Raw genomic sequence first — 22,932 nt, forward strand, 5'->3', positions numbered from 1 at the left:
ATGTGTGTGGACCCATCAACGTACAATCCTTTGGTAAGTGTCGATATTTCCTCACGTTTATTGATGACCTTACGCGAAAAACTTTTGTTTATTTCTTAAAAAATAAAAGTGAAGTCTTCAAATACTTTCTAGAATTTAAAGCATTAGTTGAAACGCAAACCGGTCATAAGTTGAAAGCGTTAAGGACAGACAACGGAAAGGAGTACGTCAACAAGCAGATGGAAGATTTTCTCAAGCGGCATGGTATTAAGCACCAGCGCACGGTTGAATATACTCCAAGTCAGAACGGTGTCGCAGAGAGAGCGAATCGCACGATTTGCGAGAAGAGCAGATCGATGTTGCAAGCATCAGGCCTGGAAAAGCGTTTTTGGGCTGAAGCCGTTCACCACGCAGTATTCTTGAAGAATAGATCACCTACAATTGCAGTCAAAGACAAAACGCCAGAAGAGGCGTGGACGGGGAAGAAATGTAATTTGGACAACATCAAGGTGTTTGGATGCAGAGCTTTTATGCATATTCCTGATCAAAAGAGGACAAAGTTTGATCCTAAAAGTTTAGAATTGGTCTTCACAGGTTTTGCAGATGATGCGAAGGCATACAGACTGCTAGATCCAAAGACTGGTAGAGCATACAATGCGAAGGATGTGGTATTCTTTGAAAAACAGATGTACCGATCCCAGAGGCAAGAAAGTCAAGGAACACCGACCAGAGATAACTCGGTTATCCAAATTATACAAGATGAGGAAGATCGAACGGAAGCAGATGCAAGGGCTGAGCAACCAACAGTCGAATTTCTACCTGATGTTCACAAAAGTCAACCTCTCTCCGTAGAAGAAGGCATAAGGGCAGAATCCCCAATAATAGACCTCTTACCAACTGTTCAGGAAAGTCAACCTTCCTATAAAGAAACAGTAGAACAAACTGAAGAGGATAGAGAGCAACGAGCAGTTGAACCTGTCATGGAAGGAGTTCAATTTCCTCGAGTGGAGATTGAAGCGTTTGGTGATGAATCTGATGATTTCATGCCAGAGGACGAGGAGGACATAGCAGAACCTGCGCAATCACGAAGGTATCCCATAAGGAACAGAAAACCCAAGCAGTTTCCGGACTATGACCTTTATCACACAATCGAACATGATGAGGATCCAACTACGCTGAAAGAAGCCTTGTCAGGTCGAGATGCTGAAAAATGGAGAGCCGCGATTCAGGAGGAGTTAGACGCTCTGAAGAAAAACAATACATGGACCCTTGTGAAGCCTCCTAAAAAGTGTAACGTCGTTGATTCTAAATGGCTATTTAAAATCAAAGAAGAGGCGGGAAATAGATGCAGATACAAAGCCCGACTGGTGGCAAGAGGCTTCAGTCAAAGGTGGGGCATTGATTATAATGAGACTTTTTCGCTTGTTGTACGCCACAGTTCATTGAGAATGCTAATGGCTTTAGCAAGCAAGATTGGACTGAACATAGATCAGATGGACGTTAAGACTGCTTTCTTGAATGGAAATCTGAGTGAAACTGTTTACATGAAGCAACCTGAAGGCTTCGAAGTCAAAGAGAAGAGGGACTATGTATGTCAACTTAACCGTTCGCTTTACGGATTAAAGCAAGCACCTCGAGCGTGGAACAATAAGCTTGACAGTGAATTGAAAAAACTTCAATTTAAACAATCCAAAAATGAACCATGCATTTACACAAGATCAAAAGAAAACAAGATCATCATTTTAGCAGTTTATGTGGATGATTTGTTGATTTTTTGGAATGATGAAGACGAGCTTTGTAAGGTCAAGAGTGACCTCATGTCCAAATTTGAAATGAAGGATCTTGGAAAAGCTGCATTAATTTTAGGAATGCAGATAACTCAAACAAAGGATGTCATCAAAGTTGATCAGGAGAGGTACATCGAGAAACTTCTCAAGACTTTTAGAATGGAGGACTGCAAGACAGCAGCAACTCCGGCAGCTGCTGGATGTCACTTAAAGAAGTCAGATCACAAGCCTGATGATAGGATCCCATATCAGAATCTTATAGGATCTCTGATGTACTTAGCAGTATGTACGAGGCCAGACATAACGCATGCAGTCAGTATTTTGAGCCAATTTAATACTTGCTATACAGAAGAACACTGGGTAGCAGCAAAGCGTGTGCTCCGCTACTTAAAAGGAACGAAATCTCGTGGGATAGTGTACTCCAAAAGATGCAGTGCTGACAGATTCATCCAAGGATATTCAGATGCAAGTCACGGAGGTGATGAAGATAGAAAATCATGGACTGGCTACACCTTTATAGCTCAAGGAGCAGCTGTCTGCTGGCAAAGCATCAAGCAGAGGACAATAGCACTATCTACTGCAGAGGCAGAATACATAGCTATGTCAGAAGCTGCAAGAGAGGCAATATTCCTCAGAAGGTTAATTGCAGAAATCACCAGAAAGGAAGAGGAACTGATTCCTATCTTCAGTGATAGTCAATCCGCAATAGCGATTGCAGACAATCCAGTGCATCATCAGCGGACGAAGCACATAGACATACGTTATCACTTTGTGAGAGAAGCGATCATGAATGGGCAGATAACAGTTACGTATGTTCAGACAGATCTTATGATTGCTGATGCACTAACTAAACCTTTGTTGAAAGGAAAGTTTGTATGGTGTACAAACAAGTTAATGGGCATGCAAGGTGATTGAATGTATTGATGACAGTATAGTCTATATTCAGGAGGAGTGTTGAAATAAGGTTGTAAGCTTACACGCCACAATTTATATTTCAAATTAGAATATAGATTTGAACTGTTAAGTCAATCAATTGTCACTTGATAAAAAACAGTCTGTGTTGTTATTATGTTACTTACTTATAATATATTTAGATTAATTGTATTAACTACTTTATGAAATATATTCATTGAAGATTCATCCGTTGTGCTCCATTCATGCTACTGCTCTCTGCTTAGTCTCTCTCTAACAGGGCGACCACGAGTTATATGTATGTGAGATCTTAGGATGACATGGACTATATAGGATATATAGGAGAATCTTTTCTCATTCGTGCATAGTCAGAGAGAATCTTACTTTTCGCTGTGCTCGTACGAGTACAATGGCATCTGAAAAGGGATGGATATAGTTTTTTCTCTTCTGTAAAACGCTTCACAAAACCATACTTAATTAAGTCGTTCTAAAAGCTGTTACTGATAGGCGCACATAACCATATGAAAAAGAACGACTGTCAAACTTCAAAAGTGCGACCAAAAATAAAATGCAAGTGTGTGCGTAAATTGTCTATGTGAGACCAATAAGAATGATGTCATGTTAAAATATATTAATAATCTATCAGTGTTTGACTGCTTTATCGACTACTTTTTGAAATGTTTTTTTTTTATTTATAAAAAAATGATATACGAGTATTATTACTATTATTAAACCCTATTAGCGCCTATATGACCTCTAATTTTCTTTTTTTTTAATTTGAATGTCGCGCCATTTTCTACTGTCAAGTTGGGTTGGGTATCGTGTATACGCTGTGTACAAGTATACGCTGTCTTGTTCTTGTCTCCTTGTGTTAGGGGAAAAGCCGTGGAAAAGCGACTAAAAGTTAGTACTGTTTAAAAGTGTAAAAGTTAGTATTGTTAGGAAAGTGATGTTTAAATTTACTGCTAAACATGTGCAGCTTCAAAAAAGGTACTTAGCTCTCATTCCATCAATTTAATCATGCCGAAATAAAGACATATCTATTAAGATAAACTTAATTTAAGTATGTAATAAGAATTGTGCAAAACTGATTCACATCGTGCTGACATCATAGTCACCCTAATGAGTTTGACAATTATCGTCTTGTATTTATATCGTAAAATTGAATGATTGTGGTTCACCTGTGAAAAGATATACCATAATCAGCAAAACTTTCACTTCTACAACCGAACACAACACAAACACAACATTTTTTAACCATTTTTTTAAATTATCGCAATTAAATGCTGAGCGCCGCCATTTGCGTATTTTGAAAATACCTCCAAAATATGTCATCAAGTTGGGGATACCAATTCATATTCAAAGTTTCTACAATGTGTGTCCATATTAACATTAATGATTTTTTGTTGTGCACATTAGGGTTTGCAATTACTGCCATTATTTCGATTTTGACGGATCCGGATATCCGGATCTGTATAAAAAAGGGTTACGTTCTATAAGGATTCGGCCAAAAAAGGACTATTTTTAATAAAAAAAACAGTTATACTCACAAAATAATATGTAAATGCAGTAAAAGTTACATTTACTTCTTAAACGACATATTTGTCAAATATGTTTTAATATTTTATAAATCGGTTTGATAAAATAACATAAGGCGTGTCACACTAGGCGTGGTCCTTGACTCCCACCTCAACTTTCATGACCGTATGATATCATTGGCGCGTGACTGCTACAAAAGGTTAGGGTTTGTAATCAGGAATTCTACGGATTTTCATGACCCAGGTACCATAAAGTTCCGTTGTTTGGTTATGTCTTACTTCTGGAAAGAGTGCAAAAAGTATACGGTTCGTTTATAATGTATGGGTAGTATCCGTTTTTATACCCAACCAAACGTTTGCTAGCGTGACCGTTGCCTCCTGTCAGTCCTGGCTTCTGAGTCTACTGTATCACGTAGGAATTCCCATCTGGTTCGTTCTTTGCTTCTTTTGAATACGCTCCTCGCATCAGCCTCTGAGTGTGATTTGTTTGCAGGCAGGCAGGTAGTTGTGCGTGATGAATGTTTGTAGTTTTGTGAGAAAATGGATGCACGTCCTTATACAGTTTAAAGTGTGCTAATTATTTATTTTTAGATGTTAATATTGTAATTTGTGATGAATTGTAGGTATATTGTTTTTAATTGTATGTGTATGTGTCTTTTAATTTTCGATGTAAGTTAGGAGTGGTTTGTACTGTTATGCTGTTTAACTTGTTTGAAATAAATAAATAAAGAAAAGCTTGCTTTATGTACCTTTGAATAGTCGTTAAATAGAGGTCAGTTGCTTAGAATAAATATCTAGCTCATTATTTCATTCCGCATTACAGCTATATTCCATTATTTACGACTAGTAAATAAGTAATAGAAATCCTGTTAGTTACTGCAAATAATGACCAAAGTTGAGCGAAATCATATCAATATTACCTACTTAGTTAGTCAGTAGTGCGTGTTATTTTCCTTTTAACAGAAGAAGGGGAACCGACACGATAATATACATATAAACAAAACCAGTGTTACCATCACTCACAAGCACTGTAATGACATTCTAAGTAGACGACCCAAAGGCGACTGAGCGAAACCCAGGTAATAATTGCTGTAAGCAATAATAACTTTAGCCTTGAGTTTTATATGGTCAGATCGTTGAATGTAAAAAAAGTTAACTTTACAGGAGAGCCAAAACAAAATTGGCACTTTTTTGCCATTTTTTTCACGAATTATATGGGCTAGACATACCAGACTTTTTTTTACTGAGAAAAGCCTTTTTATCTTCTATGTTGGATAAGTAAAAACGTTGTAGTATCTTTGATACTATATATGTTATGGTGCACTCAAATCATTATATAAGCCCTACCTAACACAAAATGTTCGCGAACGCTTGTCAGATGCGCTAGTTTTATCCCAACTGGATTATGGAGACGTTGTTTATGGGCCTTGCATAAGAAAAAAAAAACAGAACGTGCGATTCAACGTGTGAAAAATTAGTGCATGCGTTTCTGTCAAGATATCCCTCGCCGTTCACATATTAGCCCTTACCTTAATAAAGCGGGTAAGCTGAATATGTCAAATAGTCAAAGATTAAAGCTTGCGGCTATGCTATTTACGCTTAAACAATCTGACATTCCACCATATCTCGCGCGTAAACTTGAATGGAAGCCGAACCGAAAGTTGAAAGGTTTGCGTGAGCAACAAGAGTGTATCTCCCTTCCACTATTTCGGCTTCAGTCATTTAGAGTTTTCGCTATGCTGCGTCTAAATGCTGGAACAATTTGCCGCCTCCCGTAGTTAACAGTAAGTCCCTGGCGGTTTTTAAACTGCGTTGCAAGGCATATTTACTGGACCTCCAAAAGAAAGTAACGTACACTTTTGGTTGAATGACCTGCTCTATAGATATTTAAATTTAGTTAAGTTAGCATTTTTTTTTTGTATTCACTGCGTATTGTTCGGTTTTGCTATCCTGTCCTAAATGTAATGTTTCTGCTGTCCTTAGCTAGATGTCCTTAGATGACCTAAAAGATGAAGACCTAAAAGAAGAAGATGTCCTAAAAAGGCGTTGTTTATGTTGAAAAAATAGATTCGATTTTTTGATTTGTCTCAATTGAACAGTAAAAGAGAGGTACAAAGTCGTATTTTGACTGAATTACACTCACCACGTTGATTATTTTAGGAATATGGTCTTAAGTTCAGATCCGAAACGTAGTATTGTTAGTAAAATTATAGGCAAAACGTTATATTTAATAAACACCTAACAGTGCGTCAACATTTTAGATACATAAAGCCCTAAGTCACTTAGCGCCAACCACAAAATTTAAATAACTGAGAGGCAAAAGTATGGAAAAAGACGGATATGAAAACAATGCTTTATGTTACACGAAAATAAGGAAAATCATGAAATCCGACATTATGCGCTTTCTGTACCTCGGAAACTAAATATGATAGAAATACCAGAGTTAGAAAGATAATTATACCACTACTACCGTTACCGTTATATAAAATGTCATTTTTGTTGGATGTTCATATCCGACGTTATGGAATTTGTGTCGAGAATTACCGTTATTTCAGTCAGGAGGTATCCATATCCAGATACTTAGCTAGTTTTACACTGTTACTGTTACTACTGTCTAGATTAAGTATCATTCGCATTGATTTTATGAAGTTATTGCGTGACGAATTAAGCGTGACGAAGTTATTGTGTACCTATCATAATTGATGTGCTGTAGTATTTGAATTGATTAAATAATTGTAAGTACTAATTTTAAACGATAAAATGGTATAAAATCACTCATAAATTTAATTTGAAAATTGTTTCTGCCATAGTTCATGACCATTTAACATTTAACGGATCCGTAATATCCGAAATATCCGGATCCTATGAGTCGTTGGATCCGGATCTTATATTTGACGGATATCCGAATATTTCGGACATCCGGATCTCAAACCCTAGTGCACATACTTGGTTTAATCAGTTAATAATATTGACATCATAATTATTTACAGATTACTTAAAAAATATCAGAACTGCACTCTGAATATAGCACAAAAAACTGTCGAAGAAGGTAATTTCAGTAGTGTATTGATATAAATACTACCACAACGGTGTTTTTAACATTGGCAACATGTGCGAGTGAGACACTTCGCCACAATTTTGCTATCTCAAGTGAACCGTTTTCTCTAGCCTGTTAAGATCACCTTTTTGTCTCAGTGATAAGGTTTAATTTAGTATGACAAAAAAAGGTAGGGCGTGCTCCTCTTTATATCTACATGATTTGACTTGACGTTTGTCGTTTAAGTTTGGTTTGACACAAAATGTGAATATAGTGATATTGAGAGCGATTTATATGTATTATTTTTTCTTATTCAGAATCACGAGTAAACAAATAATATTAAAGTATAATTTAAAAAGTCGGCGAGTTTGTAACTGCGTATCACATCCTGCCAAATTTATTTTATTCATCATTGATCACACATATTTTTCTGAAATGAATAATTCCGCTGCTAAGGTATTTTAATATATATTTTTTGTGATTGGGGTTATTCATAATTTAAATAATGTAATACTTCTTCAGGTTGGTGAAATATTCACCGAAGCTGGAGCTGCATTCAATAAACTGGCCGAAATGACAATGATGCTGCACCCTATGGCTGAAAATACACCTACGTATGTTTATAGTATCTATCTTATGATACCTCTTCTATGAGCTTATCACTTGCAATGTGATTTAATTGTTGATTTTGAGGCAATCGCTTAGATTAAATTAAGCTTGACATTGATACTTTATTTTTACTTTTTTATCAGGTGCACTGTATTGACTAACCCAGTGCTTCCCAACCTTTTGGGTCCTGTCACTCCTAAGACTAACTAGGGATCTTGATTTACCCCTCCTCCCAATAATCATCAATATTCTTTCTTATAGGTCTAATCTTTGTTATCTTTAATTAAGCTTCTTACCTCTGTGAAATACCAGTTTTATCCCCACGGGGGTGATTACCCCCAGGTTAGGAACTGCTGGACTAACCTCTTGAAAAGGCATGTCTTCTTCCTCGCGTTATCCCAGAATTTTGCCACGGCTCATAGGAGCCTGGGGTCCGCTTGACAACTAATCCCAAGATTTGGCGTAGGCACTAATTTTTACGAAAGCAACTGCCATCCGACCTTCCAACCCAGAGGGTAAACTAGGCCTTATTGGGATTAGTCCTGTTTTCTCACGATGTTTTCCTTCACCGAAAAAAGACTGGTAAATATCAAATGATATTTCATACATAAGTTCCGAAAAACTCATTGGTACGAGCCAGGGTTTGAACCCACAATGATTGCAAGTTGCACACACTTACCACTAGGCCACCAGCGCTTCTCTTGAAAAGGCCTGTGAGATTTTTAAATAGTTTATGGATAGGTGATTGTATCTAGGGAATTTTGACATTGCTAAATAATTTGATTACTCAATTACATTTTATACACCTAATGGACAGCTATCAAAAACTACATTCATCAATCTGGGTCCACCTTACATTAAAATTGACATGTGTGTTTTCAGTGCACCAGCAAAAACACCTGTGAAGAGAAAAGCAGCAGATGACAGACCAGTTATAGCCGGCACCACACCACAAACAACTCACAATGTTCATGCAGCACCCATATCACAGCAGGTTAGTGATTTACCACAATTCAATAAGTCAGAACCAGCAACAGCATAGAGTGGATGGTATTAGGTACAGACATAGAGCATGATTCCTTTCCATCTTATTTTCTTGGAAACATCTATGCTAGTTCAGTTAATGTCAGTACTTTTTGTACCAAGACTGACAGAAATAGCAAGACATGTTCATAAGTTTTCATGAAAATATGATGGAAGATAATTATGCACTACATCTGTAAATCTTATGTCCCTGCCCTACATGAAAGGAGATGGGAACTTTTAATTCTTATTTGTCCTTGCTGAGGATCAATGATAATAGTTACATTCCCATTTGTCCCCACGAGGTACAGATGGAAATGAATCATTCTCATTTGGGACAAAGGGGCTTCACTAAATTAAATTGTGAAGCCATTGCCTGAAATGAGACTCAATATACTATTACAAAAAAATTGATAATTGGGAGGTTTATTTCTTATAAAAATCTTTGATTACCTCAAGTGTATTCAATTATTCTGATATTGCTTATACAATTGCCTGATACTAAGTGCTTCAAGTTAAAGAGTTCAATCTGAATAATAATTCATTAAACAGGCAGGTTGTTTTTATCTTAACATTCCGATTTAGTATTTTTATTAGTTTGAATGTGTCATTTTGCTTATTAGGTATATGGCTGTGTTACTTGGAAGTGAAATATTCATCATACTGTTTCAGGTGACCCTAAACATGTTGAATGCTCATGAATCAGAAATGGATGGAGACGGCCTGAACAATCAAGTAAAACTGGAGTTTGAGTCTAGCACTGAGGAAGTGACAACTTAGGCAAGGTCTATTTAGAAAAAAACAAGTTCTAGACATAAGTAGTCATTATCTATTAAGCTGGCCATACACATCAGGGTATGCTGTGCAGTATTGCCTGTACAGTCCAATTATTATTATTATTATTTGTATGTCTTTCCATATCTCGGGACCATGGGGTCCTGGACCTTTGGGAGGCATGCGTGGGGCCGAAGCCAACAGCGCAGAGGCCCTTTAGGACAAATTTGATGTTATGTAATACACCAGCTAGAACCCATTCACGGGTACTAATAGATACCCGTAAATCGGTCCCAGCTGGTGTAGGGGCTATTGTAAATAAAGTGGAGAAGAGGGCCGGTTATGGTGTTGAACTTTGGCTGGTCAAAAGATTGGGCTATTGTGTAAAGAGATCCGGACACCTGCCATAACAATGCTTAAACACGTTATCGAGGCAGGCGGTGATTTGCCGCTGACTAGATGGGCCCCTGAAACTGCCGTCGTAAAGACGACCAGGAGCATCACCGGTGTGAGCAGCTCAGGGGTGTCGAGAGGTGTGCGCCGCTTTCTACCCAGTGGCCGATAACAGCCACTGTGGCACACACTCGCGTCTTATGCATCTTTCACTTCCAACCCCGGAGCATATAGCTCTAACGATTCCTCTCTGGACGGCCAATGAACGCAAGCCAGAGCTGAGAGTCCTGCGGGTCCCCTTGGGGTCCACTCCGACCGAAGAAGACACGCCGGAGACGGAGACCCTGACCGACTCTCGGGAACACTCGGGTCCGTGGGGTCGTTACTCCCCAACAGCTCGCCACAAGCTGCCCTGCGGGCTTATTATTATTATTATTTATGAATGCACAGGCAGCTTATAGCTGATACGTGCACATCAATGTCCTGCACTTGTGTTTTGTCCGTTAATAAACTGTTCGTCGAGTCGTTTTTAAAAGAATTCACTGAGGGTGCACTGATTACGGATTCGGGCAAACTGTTCCACACATTCACTACGCAAGAAAGTAACGTACACTTTTGGTTGAATGACCTGCTCTATAGATATTTAAATTTAGTTAAGTTAGCATTTTTTTTTTGTATTCACTGCGTATTGTTCGGTTTTGCTATCCTGTCCTAAATGTAATGTTTCTGCTGTCCTTAGCTAGATGTCCTTAGATGACCTAAAAGATGAAGACCTAAAAGAAGAAGATGTCCTAAAAAGGCGTTGTTTATGTTGAAAAAATAGATTCGATTTTTTGATTTGTCTCAATTGAACAGTAAAAGAGAGGTACAAAGTCGTATTTTGACTGAATTACACTCACCACGTTGATTATTTTAGGAATATGGTCTTAAGTTCAGATCCGAAACGTAGTATTGTTAGTAAAATTATAGGCAAAACGTTATATTTAATAAACACCTAACAGTGCGTCAACATTTTAGATACATAAAGCCCTAAGTCACTTAGCGCCAACCACAAAATTTAAATAACTGAGAGGCAAAAGTATGGAAAAAGACGGATATGAAAACAATGCTTTATGTTACACGAAAATAAGGAAAATCATGAAATCCGACATTATGCGCTTTCTGTACCTCGGAAACTAAATATGATAGAAATACCAGAGTTAGAAAGATAATTATACCACTACTACCGTTACCGTTATATAAAATGTCATTTTTGTTGGATGTTCATATCCGACGTTATGGAATTTGTGTCGAGAATTACCGTTATTTCAGTCAGGAGGTATCCATATCCAGATACTTAGCTAGTTTTACACTGTTACTGTTACTACTGTCTAGATTAAGTATCATTCGCATTGATTTTATGAAGTTATTGCGTGACGAATTAAGCGTGACGAAGTTATTGTGTACCTATCATAATTGATGTGCTGTAGTATTTGAATTGATTAAATAATTGTAAGTACTAATTTTAAACGATAAAATGGTATAAAATCACTCATAAATTTAATTTGAAAATTGTTTCTGCCATAGTTCATGACCATTTAACATTTAACGGATCCGTAATATCCGAAATATCCGGATCCTATGAGTCGTTGGATCCGGATCTTATATTTGACGGATATCCGAATATTTCGGACATCCGGATCTCAAACCCTAGTGCACATACTTGGTTTAATCAGTTAATAATATTGACATCATAATTATTTACAGATTACTTAAAAAATATCAGAACTGCACTCTGAATATAGCACAAAAAACTGTCGAAGAAGGTAATTTCAGTAGTGTATTGATATAAATACTACCACAACGGTGTTTTTAACATTGGCAACATGTGCGAGTGAGACACTTCGCCACAATTTTGCTATCTCAAGTGAACCGTTTTCTCTAGCCTGTTAAGATCACCTTTTTGTCTCAGTGATAAGGTTTAATTTAGTATGACAAAAAAAGGTAGGGCGTGCTCCTCTTTATATCTACATGATTTGACTTGACGTTTGTCGTTTAAGTTTGGTTTGACACAAAATGTGAATATAGTGATATTGAGAGCGATTTATATGTATTATTTTTTCTTATTCAGAATCACGAGTAAACAAATAATATTAAAGTATAATTTAAAAAGTCGGCGAGTTTGTAACTGCGTATCACATCCTGCCAAATTTATTTTATTCATCATTGATCACACATATTTTTCTGAAATGAATAATTCCGCTGCTAAGGTATTTTAATATATATTTTTTGTGATTGGGGTTATTCATAATTTAAATAATGTAATACTTCTTCAGGTTGGTGAAATATTCACCGAAGCTGGAGCTGCATTCAATAAACTGGCCGAAATGACAATGATGCTGCACCCTATGGCTGAAAATACACCTACGTATGTTTATAGTATCTATCTTATGATACCTCTTCTATGAGCTTATCACTTGCAATGTGATTTAATTGTTGATTTTGAGGCAATCGCTTAGATTAAATTAAGCTTGACATTGATACTTTATTTTTACTTTTTTATCAGGTGCACTGTATTGACTAACCCAGTGCTTCCCAACCTTTTGGGTCCTGTCACTCCTAAGACTAACTAGGGATCTTGATTTACCCCTCCTCCCAATAATCATCAATATTCTTTCTTATAGGTCTAATCTTTGTTATCTTTAATTAAGCTTCTTACCTCTGTGAAATACCAGTTTTATCCCCACGGGGGTGATTACCCCCAGGTTAGGAACTGCTGGACTAACCTCTTGAAAAGGCATGTCTTCTTCCTCGCGTTATCCCAGAATTTTGCCACGGCTCATAGGAGCCTGGGGTCCGCTTGACAACTAATCCCAAGATTTGGCGTAGGCACTAATTTTTACGAAAGCAACTGCCATCCGACCTTCCAACCCAGAGGGTAAACTAGGCCTTATTGGGATTAGTCCTGTTTTCTCACGATGTTTTCCTTCACCGAAAAAAGACTGGTAAATATCAAATGATATTTCATACATAAGTTCCGAAAAACTCATTGGTACGAGCCAGGGTTTGAACCCACAATGATTGCAAGTTGCACACACTTACCACTAGGCCACCAGCGCTTCTCTTGAAAAGGCCTGTGAGATTTTTAAATAGTTTATGGATAGGTGATTGTATCTAGGGAATTTTGACATTGCTAAATAATTTGATTACTCAATTACATTTTATACACCTAATGGACAGCTATCAAAAACTACATTCATCAATCTGGGTCCACCTTACATTAAAATTGACATGTGTGTTTTCAGTGCACCAGCAAAAACACCTGTGAAGAGAAAAGCAGCAGATGACAGACCAGTTATAGCCGGCACCACACCACAAACAACTCACAATGTTCATGCAGCACCCATATCACAGCAGGTTAGTGATTTACCACAATTCAATAAGTCAGAACCAGCAACAGCATAGAGTGGATGGTATTAGGTACAGACATAGAGCATGATTCCTTTCCATCTTATTTTCTTGGAAACATCTATGCTAGTTCAGTTAATGTCAGTACTTTTTGTACCAAGACTGACAGAAATAGCAAGACATGTTCATAAGTTTTCATGAAAATATGATGGAAGATAATTATGCACTACATCTGTAAATCTTATGTCCCTGCCCTACATGAAAGGAGATGGGAACTTTTAATTCTTATTTGTCCTTGCTGAGGATCAATGATAATAGTTACATTCCCATTTGTCCCCACGAGGTACAGATGGAAATGAATCATTCTCATTTGGGACAAAGGGGCTTCACTAAATTAAATTGTGAAGCCATTGCCTGAAATGAGACTCAATATACTATTACAAAAAAATTGATAATTGGGAGGTTTATTTCTTATAAAAATCTTTGATTACCTCAAGTGTATTCAATTATTCTGATATTGCTTATACAATTGCCTGATACTAAGTGCTTCAAGTTAAAGAGTTCAATCTGAATAATAATTCATTAAACAGGCAGGTTGTTTTTATCTTAACATTCCGATTTAGTATTTTTATTAGTTTGAATGTGTCATTTTGCTTATTAGGTATATGGCTGTGTTACTTGGAAGTGAAATATTCATCATACTGTTTCAGGTGACCCTAAACATGTTGAATGCTCATGAATCAGAAATGGATGGAGACGGCCTGAACAATCAAGTAAAACTGGAGTTTGAGTCTAGCACTGAGGAAGTGACAACTTAGGCAAGGTCTATTTAGAAAAAAACAAGTTCTAGACATAAGTAGTCATTATCTATTAAGCTGGCCATACACATCAGGGTATGCTGTGCAGTATTGCCTGTACAGTCCAATTATTATTATTATTATTTGTATGTCTTTCCATATCTCGGGACCATGGGGTCCTGGACCTTTGGGAGGCATGCGTGGGGCCGAAGCCAACAGCGCAGAGGCCCTTTAGGACAAATTTGATGTTATGTAATACACCAGCTAGAACCCATTCACGGGTACTAATAGATACCCGTAAATCGGTCCCAGCTGGTGTAGGGGCTATTGTAAATAAAGTGGAGAAGAGGGCCGGTTATGGTGTTGAACTTTGGCTGGTCAAAAGATTGGGCTATTGTGTAAAGAGATCCGGACACCTGCCATAACAATGCTTAAACACGTTATCGAGGCAGGCGGTGATTTGCCGCTGACTAGATGGGCCCCTGAAACTGCCGTCGTAAAGACGACCAGGAGCATCACCGGTGTGAGCAGCTCAGGGGTGTCGAGAGGTGTGCGCCGCTTTCTACCCAGTGGCCGATAACAGCCACTGTGGCACACACTCGCGTCTTATGCATCTTTCACTTCCAACCCCGGAGCATATAGCTCTAACGATTCCTCTCTGGACGGCCAATGAACGCAAGCCAGAGCTGAGAGTCCTGCGGGTCCCCTTGGGGTCCACTCCGACCGAAGAAGACACGCCGGAGACGGAGACCCTGACCGACTCTCGGGAACACTCGGGTCCGTGGGGTCGTTACTCCCCAACAGCTCGCCACAAGCTGCCCTGCGGGCTTATTATTATTATTATTTATGAATGCACAGGCAGCTTATAGCTGATACGTGCACATCAATGTCCTGCACTTGTGTTTTGTCCGTTAATAAACTGTTCGTCGAGTCGTTTTTAAAAGAATTCACTGAGGGTGCACTGATTACGGATTCGGGCAAACTGTTCCACACATTCACTACGCGGTTAGACAGGAAGTGTCGTCTTGGGTTGCTACTACTCTGCGTCCGTGTCAGCTTCAGAGAATGTCCTCTCAGTCTGTCACACATATTCCGAGTGAAAATATCACTCAATGCGGGTACGTTGTAGTGTCCTGTAAGTATTTTGTATGTTTCTATTAAGTCACCGCGTGGCCTTCGCTGCTCTAGGGTTGTCAAGCCCAATTCCTTTAACCTATCCTCATATGGTCGGTTGCAAAGAGATGGAACCAGTTTTGTTGCTCTTCTTTGGACTTTTTCAATAAGATCAATGTCCTTCCGGAAATATGGGTTCCAAATTTGGAAGGCATATTCCAATAAGGGTCTTATATGTCTTATAGAGCCCAATGAAAAGATTCTTATCCATATAACGAAAAGCTTTCTTGATCATATATAATATTAGAGTTGGCTTTTTTGGTCAACCCCAAAATGTGTTCTTCCCATTTTAAGTTATCAGTTATAATGATACCAAGATCTCGCTGCGAAGCAACACTCTGTAAACTTTTGGAGCCAATATTATATGTGTGCTTAGGGTTTTTTTTACCTATATGAAGTACAGTGCACTTGTCTGCGTTGAGGGTTATAAGCCAATCGTTGGTCCATTGTAAATTGCGGTCTAAATCCTGCTGTATGATGTTATGTTGACGACCGGTCTGGCCTCGTGGGTAGTGACCCTGCCTATGAAGCCGATGGTCCCGGGTTCAAATCCTGGTAAGGGCATTTATTCGTGTGATGAGCATGGATATTTGTTCCTGAGTCATGGTTGTTTTCTATGTATTTATATATTGTATATATCGTTGTCTAAGTACCCTCAACACAAGCCTTATATTGAGCTAGTCAATTTGTGTAATAATGTTCTATAATATTTATTTTAATTTATTTATACTTCTTACATGAGTAGTAGATACCCTATAAAGAAAAGGTCTTATAAATAGTAGAGATGCTTGTTTGAGGCGAAAAATTCCATGTCACAATTTTAAAGTGACCCAAGTGACATAATCATCGCAACCAGGTGCTCAATAAAAGTGAATTCACTTACTTACCTTCTGGGCATGGAAAAGGATTGTTGTAACATTCTGCCCTTTTCCATTTGTAATGTAACCTGAATTGAAAGTCCCCAAACTTCCTCACACTAGGATATACCTGCACAATTTTGCCTGTACATTTCAACTGCTTAGGTAGAGCTGTATAGGAAACTGCACAGTCAATAAAACTGTGCAGGCATACTGTAGTGCGTATGGCCAGCTTTAAATAACACTGCACCACAACTAAGTAATATAAAAGTAGGACACTTCAACACATTTAGCTCTCAGAAATGAGTAGGTATTATTAATTAAAAGTTAGCTGTTTTGATTTCTATACCTTATTATTATGATGCCAGTGCCTGTGTTACTTGAAAGTGATATTGATTTATTTTAAATAATCATAAGTGCACTTATATTACATACATGTTTGGAGGGTATTATAAATAGATTATATGTACCGGGTGTGGCCTGTAACAGGAGCAAAAAATTTAACTGTAGGCTGTACTCCTAAAACTGAACATTTGTTAAGCGACTTTTAAAAATAACTTGTCTTTTGATTTTTAGTACACTTTAAAGTTTATTGTAAGACGTAATGTAATTTTGTTATATTTAAGGTGTGACAAGCAAAGTCAATTACAATGATGATGGTGTGAATGTGTTAACAGTAAAAGAAGCTGAAGTAGCAGTACTGAGCTAAAAACAAGATGACCATGTTTTGTTTAATTTAGGTAGTTAATTAATGTTGTGTGATGTAGGTACTCAAATGTTTGGTAATAAACATGGTTTATATTTTAGCTCACATTAAAGCAAATAACACATTAGTTCACTTTATACATACTTTTTATTAATAATAAACAATAAAAATGATTATTATCTACAAATAATTTTATTTATTTTGTAATCAATCCTTGTTATCATGAAAACTTAAAATCTTTCTATTCCAGGATGGGTTCAGAGAACCATATACTTTCTCATGTGTGCCTTCATTAACCTTATTTTCTATGAAAAGTTCCACATCACTTCTGATTTTTAATGAATCATACAAGGGGAATGTGCTACCAGATTTTTTCAATCTTCTTTGGGCATTTCTGTAACATTTCCATGGTTGTGGCTCTATAATGATTGATCTAGATTTTCTTTTGATATAGTTGATAAAGTGTAATAGACCATCATCTCCATTATTTAGGTGTATCCACATTGTGACAGAAAAACAGAAGGTTACATCAAATCTCTTTTTGTGATAGCTTTTCAAATAGTCTTGAATTGATTTCTGATCATTATCAGACATAATATTGCAAGTCGTAAATGTAATATTAGGGATTTGATTGATTTCTTGTGCTCTTGTGATCAGTGTTCGGTCAATGTCAACAGCCAGCAACCGTATTTCATTTTCTGGGTAAATTGTTTTCAAGTATTGATATAGGTCTTTTGTAAGTTCTCCTGTGTTGCAGCCAATGTCCAAGCACAAAAATGGTTCATTAGCAACAGATGCGGGAAACATTTGTTTGTTTAGGTTATTCATTCTGTGCTCCACATTATGAAATGAGTAATAGTTGATAAAATTACCAAATTTTACAGCACCTGGATCATTACCCAGATGATTTAGATCTTCACTTGTCATGACAAAAAAAAAAAATTGGAACCGCTAGTTAATTCTTGAGCTGAAATCAGTCCAGGTATGTGATGTGGGTCCTATTAAGATAGGTCTTAATAAAAACGTAATATTTCCAATCTATGAAAACTGTGTGAAATAGCTTGCTAGAATTCGCGGTATACAGGGTGACTTCGAATTGGTAATACAAAACACTTGATTGTGGCTCAGTTAATACCAAACATTATAATACATTCACTCCGTTGTTAAAATCAGCTGCATTTAATACTCGCTAATTTTCTAACAAAACCAATAATTAAAGTCCCAAAGTGTGGTTACTCTACATTAAATATCTAACTGTCATACCTACTTGTCACTCGATGTTATCGTCAATGTACGTTATCATTGATATCACTACAACGTGTAACTAAATTGTTTTGATGAGGTTTTAAGTACCCTGATAAATTTATGGTAATAATAAGCCGAATTATTTTTTTAAAATCATTTATTATTGTACCTAATCTACCGATTAATACAAACTCGAAATTTTCTCTTCTTTACCGCAATAATTGTTTATAAGAATGAAACACTTTAAAACGCATAAATCACGTTTATTAACACCATGACCCTTTAAAAGTTTAAGTGTGAACCTACCTAAGCGTATTTTAAGATGTGTTCAAAATGACCACCGCCTTCCCTGACACATAAGTGGGCCCGCCGTCTATGGTTGATTTTGAGTCTGTCTAAAATAAATTCATTGGCTTTTACAGAATTAAATGCCTCAATTATCTTTTGGCGAAGTTCATGGATAGTATTTGATTCCCGTGCGTACACTCTCCTTTTAATTTCGCCCCACAAAAAGAAGTCGAGTGGCGTCAGATCGGAACTTCAAGGTGGCCATGCGACTGGGCCGTTGCGTCCAATCCATCTGCCAGGGAATATTCTATCCAAATAATTTCGCACACTTAGAGCAAAATGTGCTGGTGCACCGTCTTGTTGGAAATAGAGATTCTTCAAATTTTGTTCCGGCACCTCTTGTAGCAAAATCGGTAACACGTTTCTCAGGAAATCTTCATATTTCGGTCCATTTAAGATGCCGTTAATAAAATACGGTCCAGTCACACAATTATTCAGAATGCCTGCCCAAACGTTTACAGAAAAACAATTTTGGTAAGAGTCTCGCCGAGTTACGTGAGGATTTGCATCACGATCAGCCCACCAGTGTTCATTGTGCACGTTAAAGAGGCCGACTCTTGTAAAAGTTGCCTCGTCGGTCCATAGGATATTTAAGTGTAAGTTTTGCTGCAGCCAACGCCCAAAAATAACTCTTCTAAGATAATCAGCCAATACAATATCCTGTACCCTTTGAAATTTAAAGGGATGTTTTGCTTCAGCTTTCATTAGCCGCCAAATAAACAATTGGCTCGTGCCGAATCTCGCAGCAGCATCCCTTGTGCTGGCTTCTGGGTTGCGGTTAAAAAACTCGAGCACTCTTCTCCGAAAAGCTTGTGAATACCGCGGCCGCCGGCCTTGTGCTTGAGCATGTACCGGAACCGTAAACTGACCATAGTCTCGTAAATTTTGGATGGTACTGTTTATTAATACACGTGTAGGTGTTGGGCAATCAGGGTATCGTTCGTTAAATAATGCCTGAGTTCGCACAGTACTCCGTGAAGTAAAATAAAATTCAAGAATATCCATTTTTTGAACATTAGTATACGAATAACGTCGAGGCATTTTAATTTAATTGTGAAATTAAAATCTTCGGAAAATATTATTTTCTTTGACAAGTGACAATTACTAATCAAAACACGTTTTCTTCATAAATACCGTGACAGGTGATTGATAACCAAAGAGGAAAGTGTTCAATTGAAATTCTTTAAACTTCTTTGTTAATTATTATGGTAGGATAACCATGTGAAGTCTAAACAAAAGGGATAAATTAAAAATTAAGAAAAAAATACTTTTGCTTAATTTAATAGCATGAGACTTAATTAAGGGGATTAGTTAAGGGAAAATGTGTGTAAAACATTAATTTTGTATTACCAATTTGAAGTCGCCCTGTAGTTGCGCTAGATGAGATGACGATGACGTATAATTTATATTAACTTAACTTGACAGTGACGTTTATACTGACTGACGTTTACTACACGATACACGACATACTCATATTTCAAATATTACCAGACATTTATCATCGAATATGATTTATATCCCTTTAATAACTTTTTATCTCGTAGCTTGACTTGCTTTAGTTATAAATTGTATCCTGCTTTGCTTCAATTATTTAGATCGATATGAAAAATTAGAAATCAGTTATGTAGTTGAGGTGGCTCAGGGCTATCATTAGAACGTACCCACTTTGACCCACATCCGGTCCACCGGTCGTCGGAAGACGAGTTTCGTTTCACGCAAAGCAAAGTCAAGAAAAGAATTTAAGTGGACTCTTTTCTAATACATGTATGGCATAGATGGTAGGATCAACTAGATGTGCTATACGCGTGCACCCGTGAGGATCAGAACATACTAGGCTTGTGTAGTACATGTACTAAAATAAAAAAGAATTCCCTCCACTGCACTAGACCGAACTATAGGGAGCGTGCATGAACTGTAGGAGGCAGCACAGGAGCCGTCAGATTTTTGGCGCGAGGCGTAAATGTGATGTTTATATTGTTCCGATGTAGCCCACAAGATGTCAGAATCTACTATGCACAAGAAAACACGTGACGTGTAAATGTAAATGTTTATTGTTCCGATTCAGGCCACAAGATGGCAGACCCTCCAACGCGCACGGTCTCTATTCCCTAATGATTCTGTTCTTAGTACATTTTAGTGCTACACGCGAAACGGAACGGGAGCGAGGAGAGATACTGACAGCAAAGCGATCAGAGGGGACCTACCGCGAAATTCGAAATTCGCAAATTGCGGGGATCTTTCTCTTTTACTCTCACTAAGACGTAATAAGAGTGACAGAGAAAAATGCCCGCAATAGGGTTGTTTCCAATTTTTTGAAACGCTTGTAATGCGTTCTATATTAACCAAACGTTGCCCTAAAATTTAACTTTTACCCTAAAAACGCCTATAAATATGTAAAATTAACAAAATATATTTTGACCCATGCTTTCGCGCCCAAAACGCTCTTTGAAAATTGTATTACGTCACAGTTTATGGTTTGACACATAACCATGTACCTACATACCAAAGAGTAAGTATATAGTTATAGTAGGTATAGGTATAGTCGTTCGATTTGAAGCTGGCCCGAAGCTGCTAATCTTTTGTCTATTGTTAACTAAAACCGCGCGTGCCACTGCAAAAAAAAGGGTCGTATGATTCTAATTGGCACCTGAGCGCGGGCTAGTCCAACGCTCAAAAACCAGTGTAGGTGTACTCTCCGATAACGTGCCTTTGTTACGCATATCGAGGACCCATTTTAGACTGGTTCGTTAGCGTTCGACTCGTCGGCAGTCAGTAACCGTATAGGGACCACACAAGAAATCGCAAATTATTTTTTTATTTTTTCATTTTGAATCTTATGTCAATTACCATAGGAGTTGTAATTAAATAACCGGTTAAAGTGACCGGGCCCTTTTTTTGCAGGTAGTGGCACGCGCCGTTTTAGTTAACAATAGACAAATGATAAGCCGTTGTTGGCCAGTTACAAATCTAACGACTATACATACACACGTAACACCAAGGCCCCCCATTGTTCTCAGTACAAATTTATATAAAGATGAAGTGTGCTGTATAATTAATTCTACACGCCTAGACTCCTTAACTCAAAAAAATCTTTTTAATTTAAGATTAGTAGTTAAGCTAGAAAAATGCATGTTTTTTTGGAATGAAATAAACAGATTCAATTTTAATTTTTTTTTTGATACTCGAGCCGTAGACATTTAAGTGGTGGGTAAGCTATGTATGCGTGAGTGTGGGTTTTTAACCAACTAATAAAATATGTTTTCTGTAATAATTGAGTTATTATATATCATGAAGTATTCATTATCCATTAGCATTTCTAATGATGTTAATTTAATGGCCCACCACCAAAATGGCTACGGCTTGAGTATATTAAATTTTGTAGTGAGTACAGACAACGCCTACCGCGAAAATTGAAAATCGCATATTGTGGGGATCTTTCTCTTTTACTCTTACTAAGACGTAATTAGAATGACAGAGAAAAATGCCCGCAATGACGAACTTCGATTTTCGCGGTTATAGTCCAGAGCTAAACCGTGAGTTGTGACGTCAACTAGACCAGAATCTTCAATGTCGTTTCGACTTGGGTCACGTGACGTGTGTTAAAAGATATTTTAAATTCAATATTTACAAAAATATGCTTATTAAATGTCCACTAAAGGTAGTTTAACATGTTCTTATGATCCATAAGAATTTATTGGGAAACAATTCTGCCCTAAGATTTGTAGATGGAAACAACCCTATTGAAGAAGTTCGATTTCCGCGGTTATAGCCCAGAATCCGAGTGATCAGACCGAACTAACGCCGAGCGCGTGCGATGACGACCGAACGGCTCTCGGCTAATATGAGCGAGACAGCACATAGCCGTCAATCCGTTGCAACTCACGGGAGTAAGCGAGAAAACAAATTTTGAATTGTACTACTTCACAAGACGTCCGCAATGGGGAAGGCGGCTGAAAGCTAATTGTAGATGGCGCCACTAGAGTTTGAGGCAACTCGACCAACTCGTTGTATGAAATTCATAACTTAAAAAAAAATTATTACGTAATAAATTATTACGTACATGCTCCTGTCAAAATAAAACTTTTTTATTTCAATGGCTTTGAAACTTCATCCGACAGTTTCTCGGCCTCAGATACAAAGTTTAATACTTATACAGAGAGTTTAATTATGATTTTTTATTAAACATTGGTTTATTAAATACAATTTTTTTAATAATCGTCTGTTTAACGCAATAAAATATATCCTCATGAAAAATATGGACGTCTGACTGTAACACAGTTAAAATCACTTATACGGGAACGCGAGGCATCCGTGAAAGGGAAAAAAAGACCTCATAGAAAGGTTAAGTATATTTGGCTATGTGCTGT

General features: G+C 37.5%; 3 protein-coding genes across 3 annotated transcripts; 2 read left to right on the plus strand and 1 right to left on the minus strand.

Annotated features, from left to right (window-relative positions):
* Positions 1–7,491: 7,491 nt before the first annotated feature.
* Positions 7,492–9,793, plus strand: LOC133517781 (uncharacterized). Its single transcript, XM_061851198.1, has 4 exons — positions 7,492–7,709; positions 7,776–7,867; positions 8,745–8,856; positions 9,558–9,793. Exons 1-4 carry the CDS (start codon positions 7,548–7,550, stop codon positions 9,663–9,665), a joined length of 474 nt encoding a protein of 157 aa, XP_061707182.1. The 5' UTR covers positions 7,492–7,547; the 3' UTR covers positions 9,666–9,793.
* A 2,290-nt stretch (positions 9,794–12,083) lies between these two features.
* LOC133517783 (uncharacterized) lies at positions 12,084–16,053 on the plus strand. The gene is made up of 4 exons (XM_061851200.1): positions 12,084–12,301; positions 12,368–12,459; positions 13,337–13,448; positions 14,150–16,053. The coding sequence occupies exons 1-4, from the start codon at positions 12,140–12,142 to the stop codon at positions 14,255–14,257; spliced, it is 474 nt and encodes a 157-aa protein (XP_061707184.1). The 5' UTR covers positions 12,084–12,139; the 3' UTR covers positions 14,258–16,053.
* A 1,047-nt stretch (positions 16,054–17,100) lies between these two features.
* Positions 17,101–18,051, minus strand: LOC133517782 (probable RNA methyltransferase CG11342). The gene has a single exon (XM_061851199.1). It carries the CDS (start codon positions 17,897–17,899, stop codon positions 17,180–17,182), a length of 720 nt encoding a protein of 239 aa, XP_061707183.1. The 5' UTR covers positions 17,900–18,051; the 3' UTR covers positions 17,101–17,179.
* Between the last annotated feature and the right edge of the window lie 4,881 nt (positions 18,052–22,932).

Source organism: Cydia pomonella, chromosome 5, assembly GCF_033807575.1.
Source record: "Cydia pomonella isolate Wapato2018A chromosome 5, ilCydPomo1, whole genome shotgun sequence".
Lineage (NCBI taxonomy): Eukaryota > Metazoa > Arthropoda > Insecta > Lepidoptera > Tortricidae > Cydia > Cydia pomonella.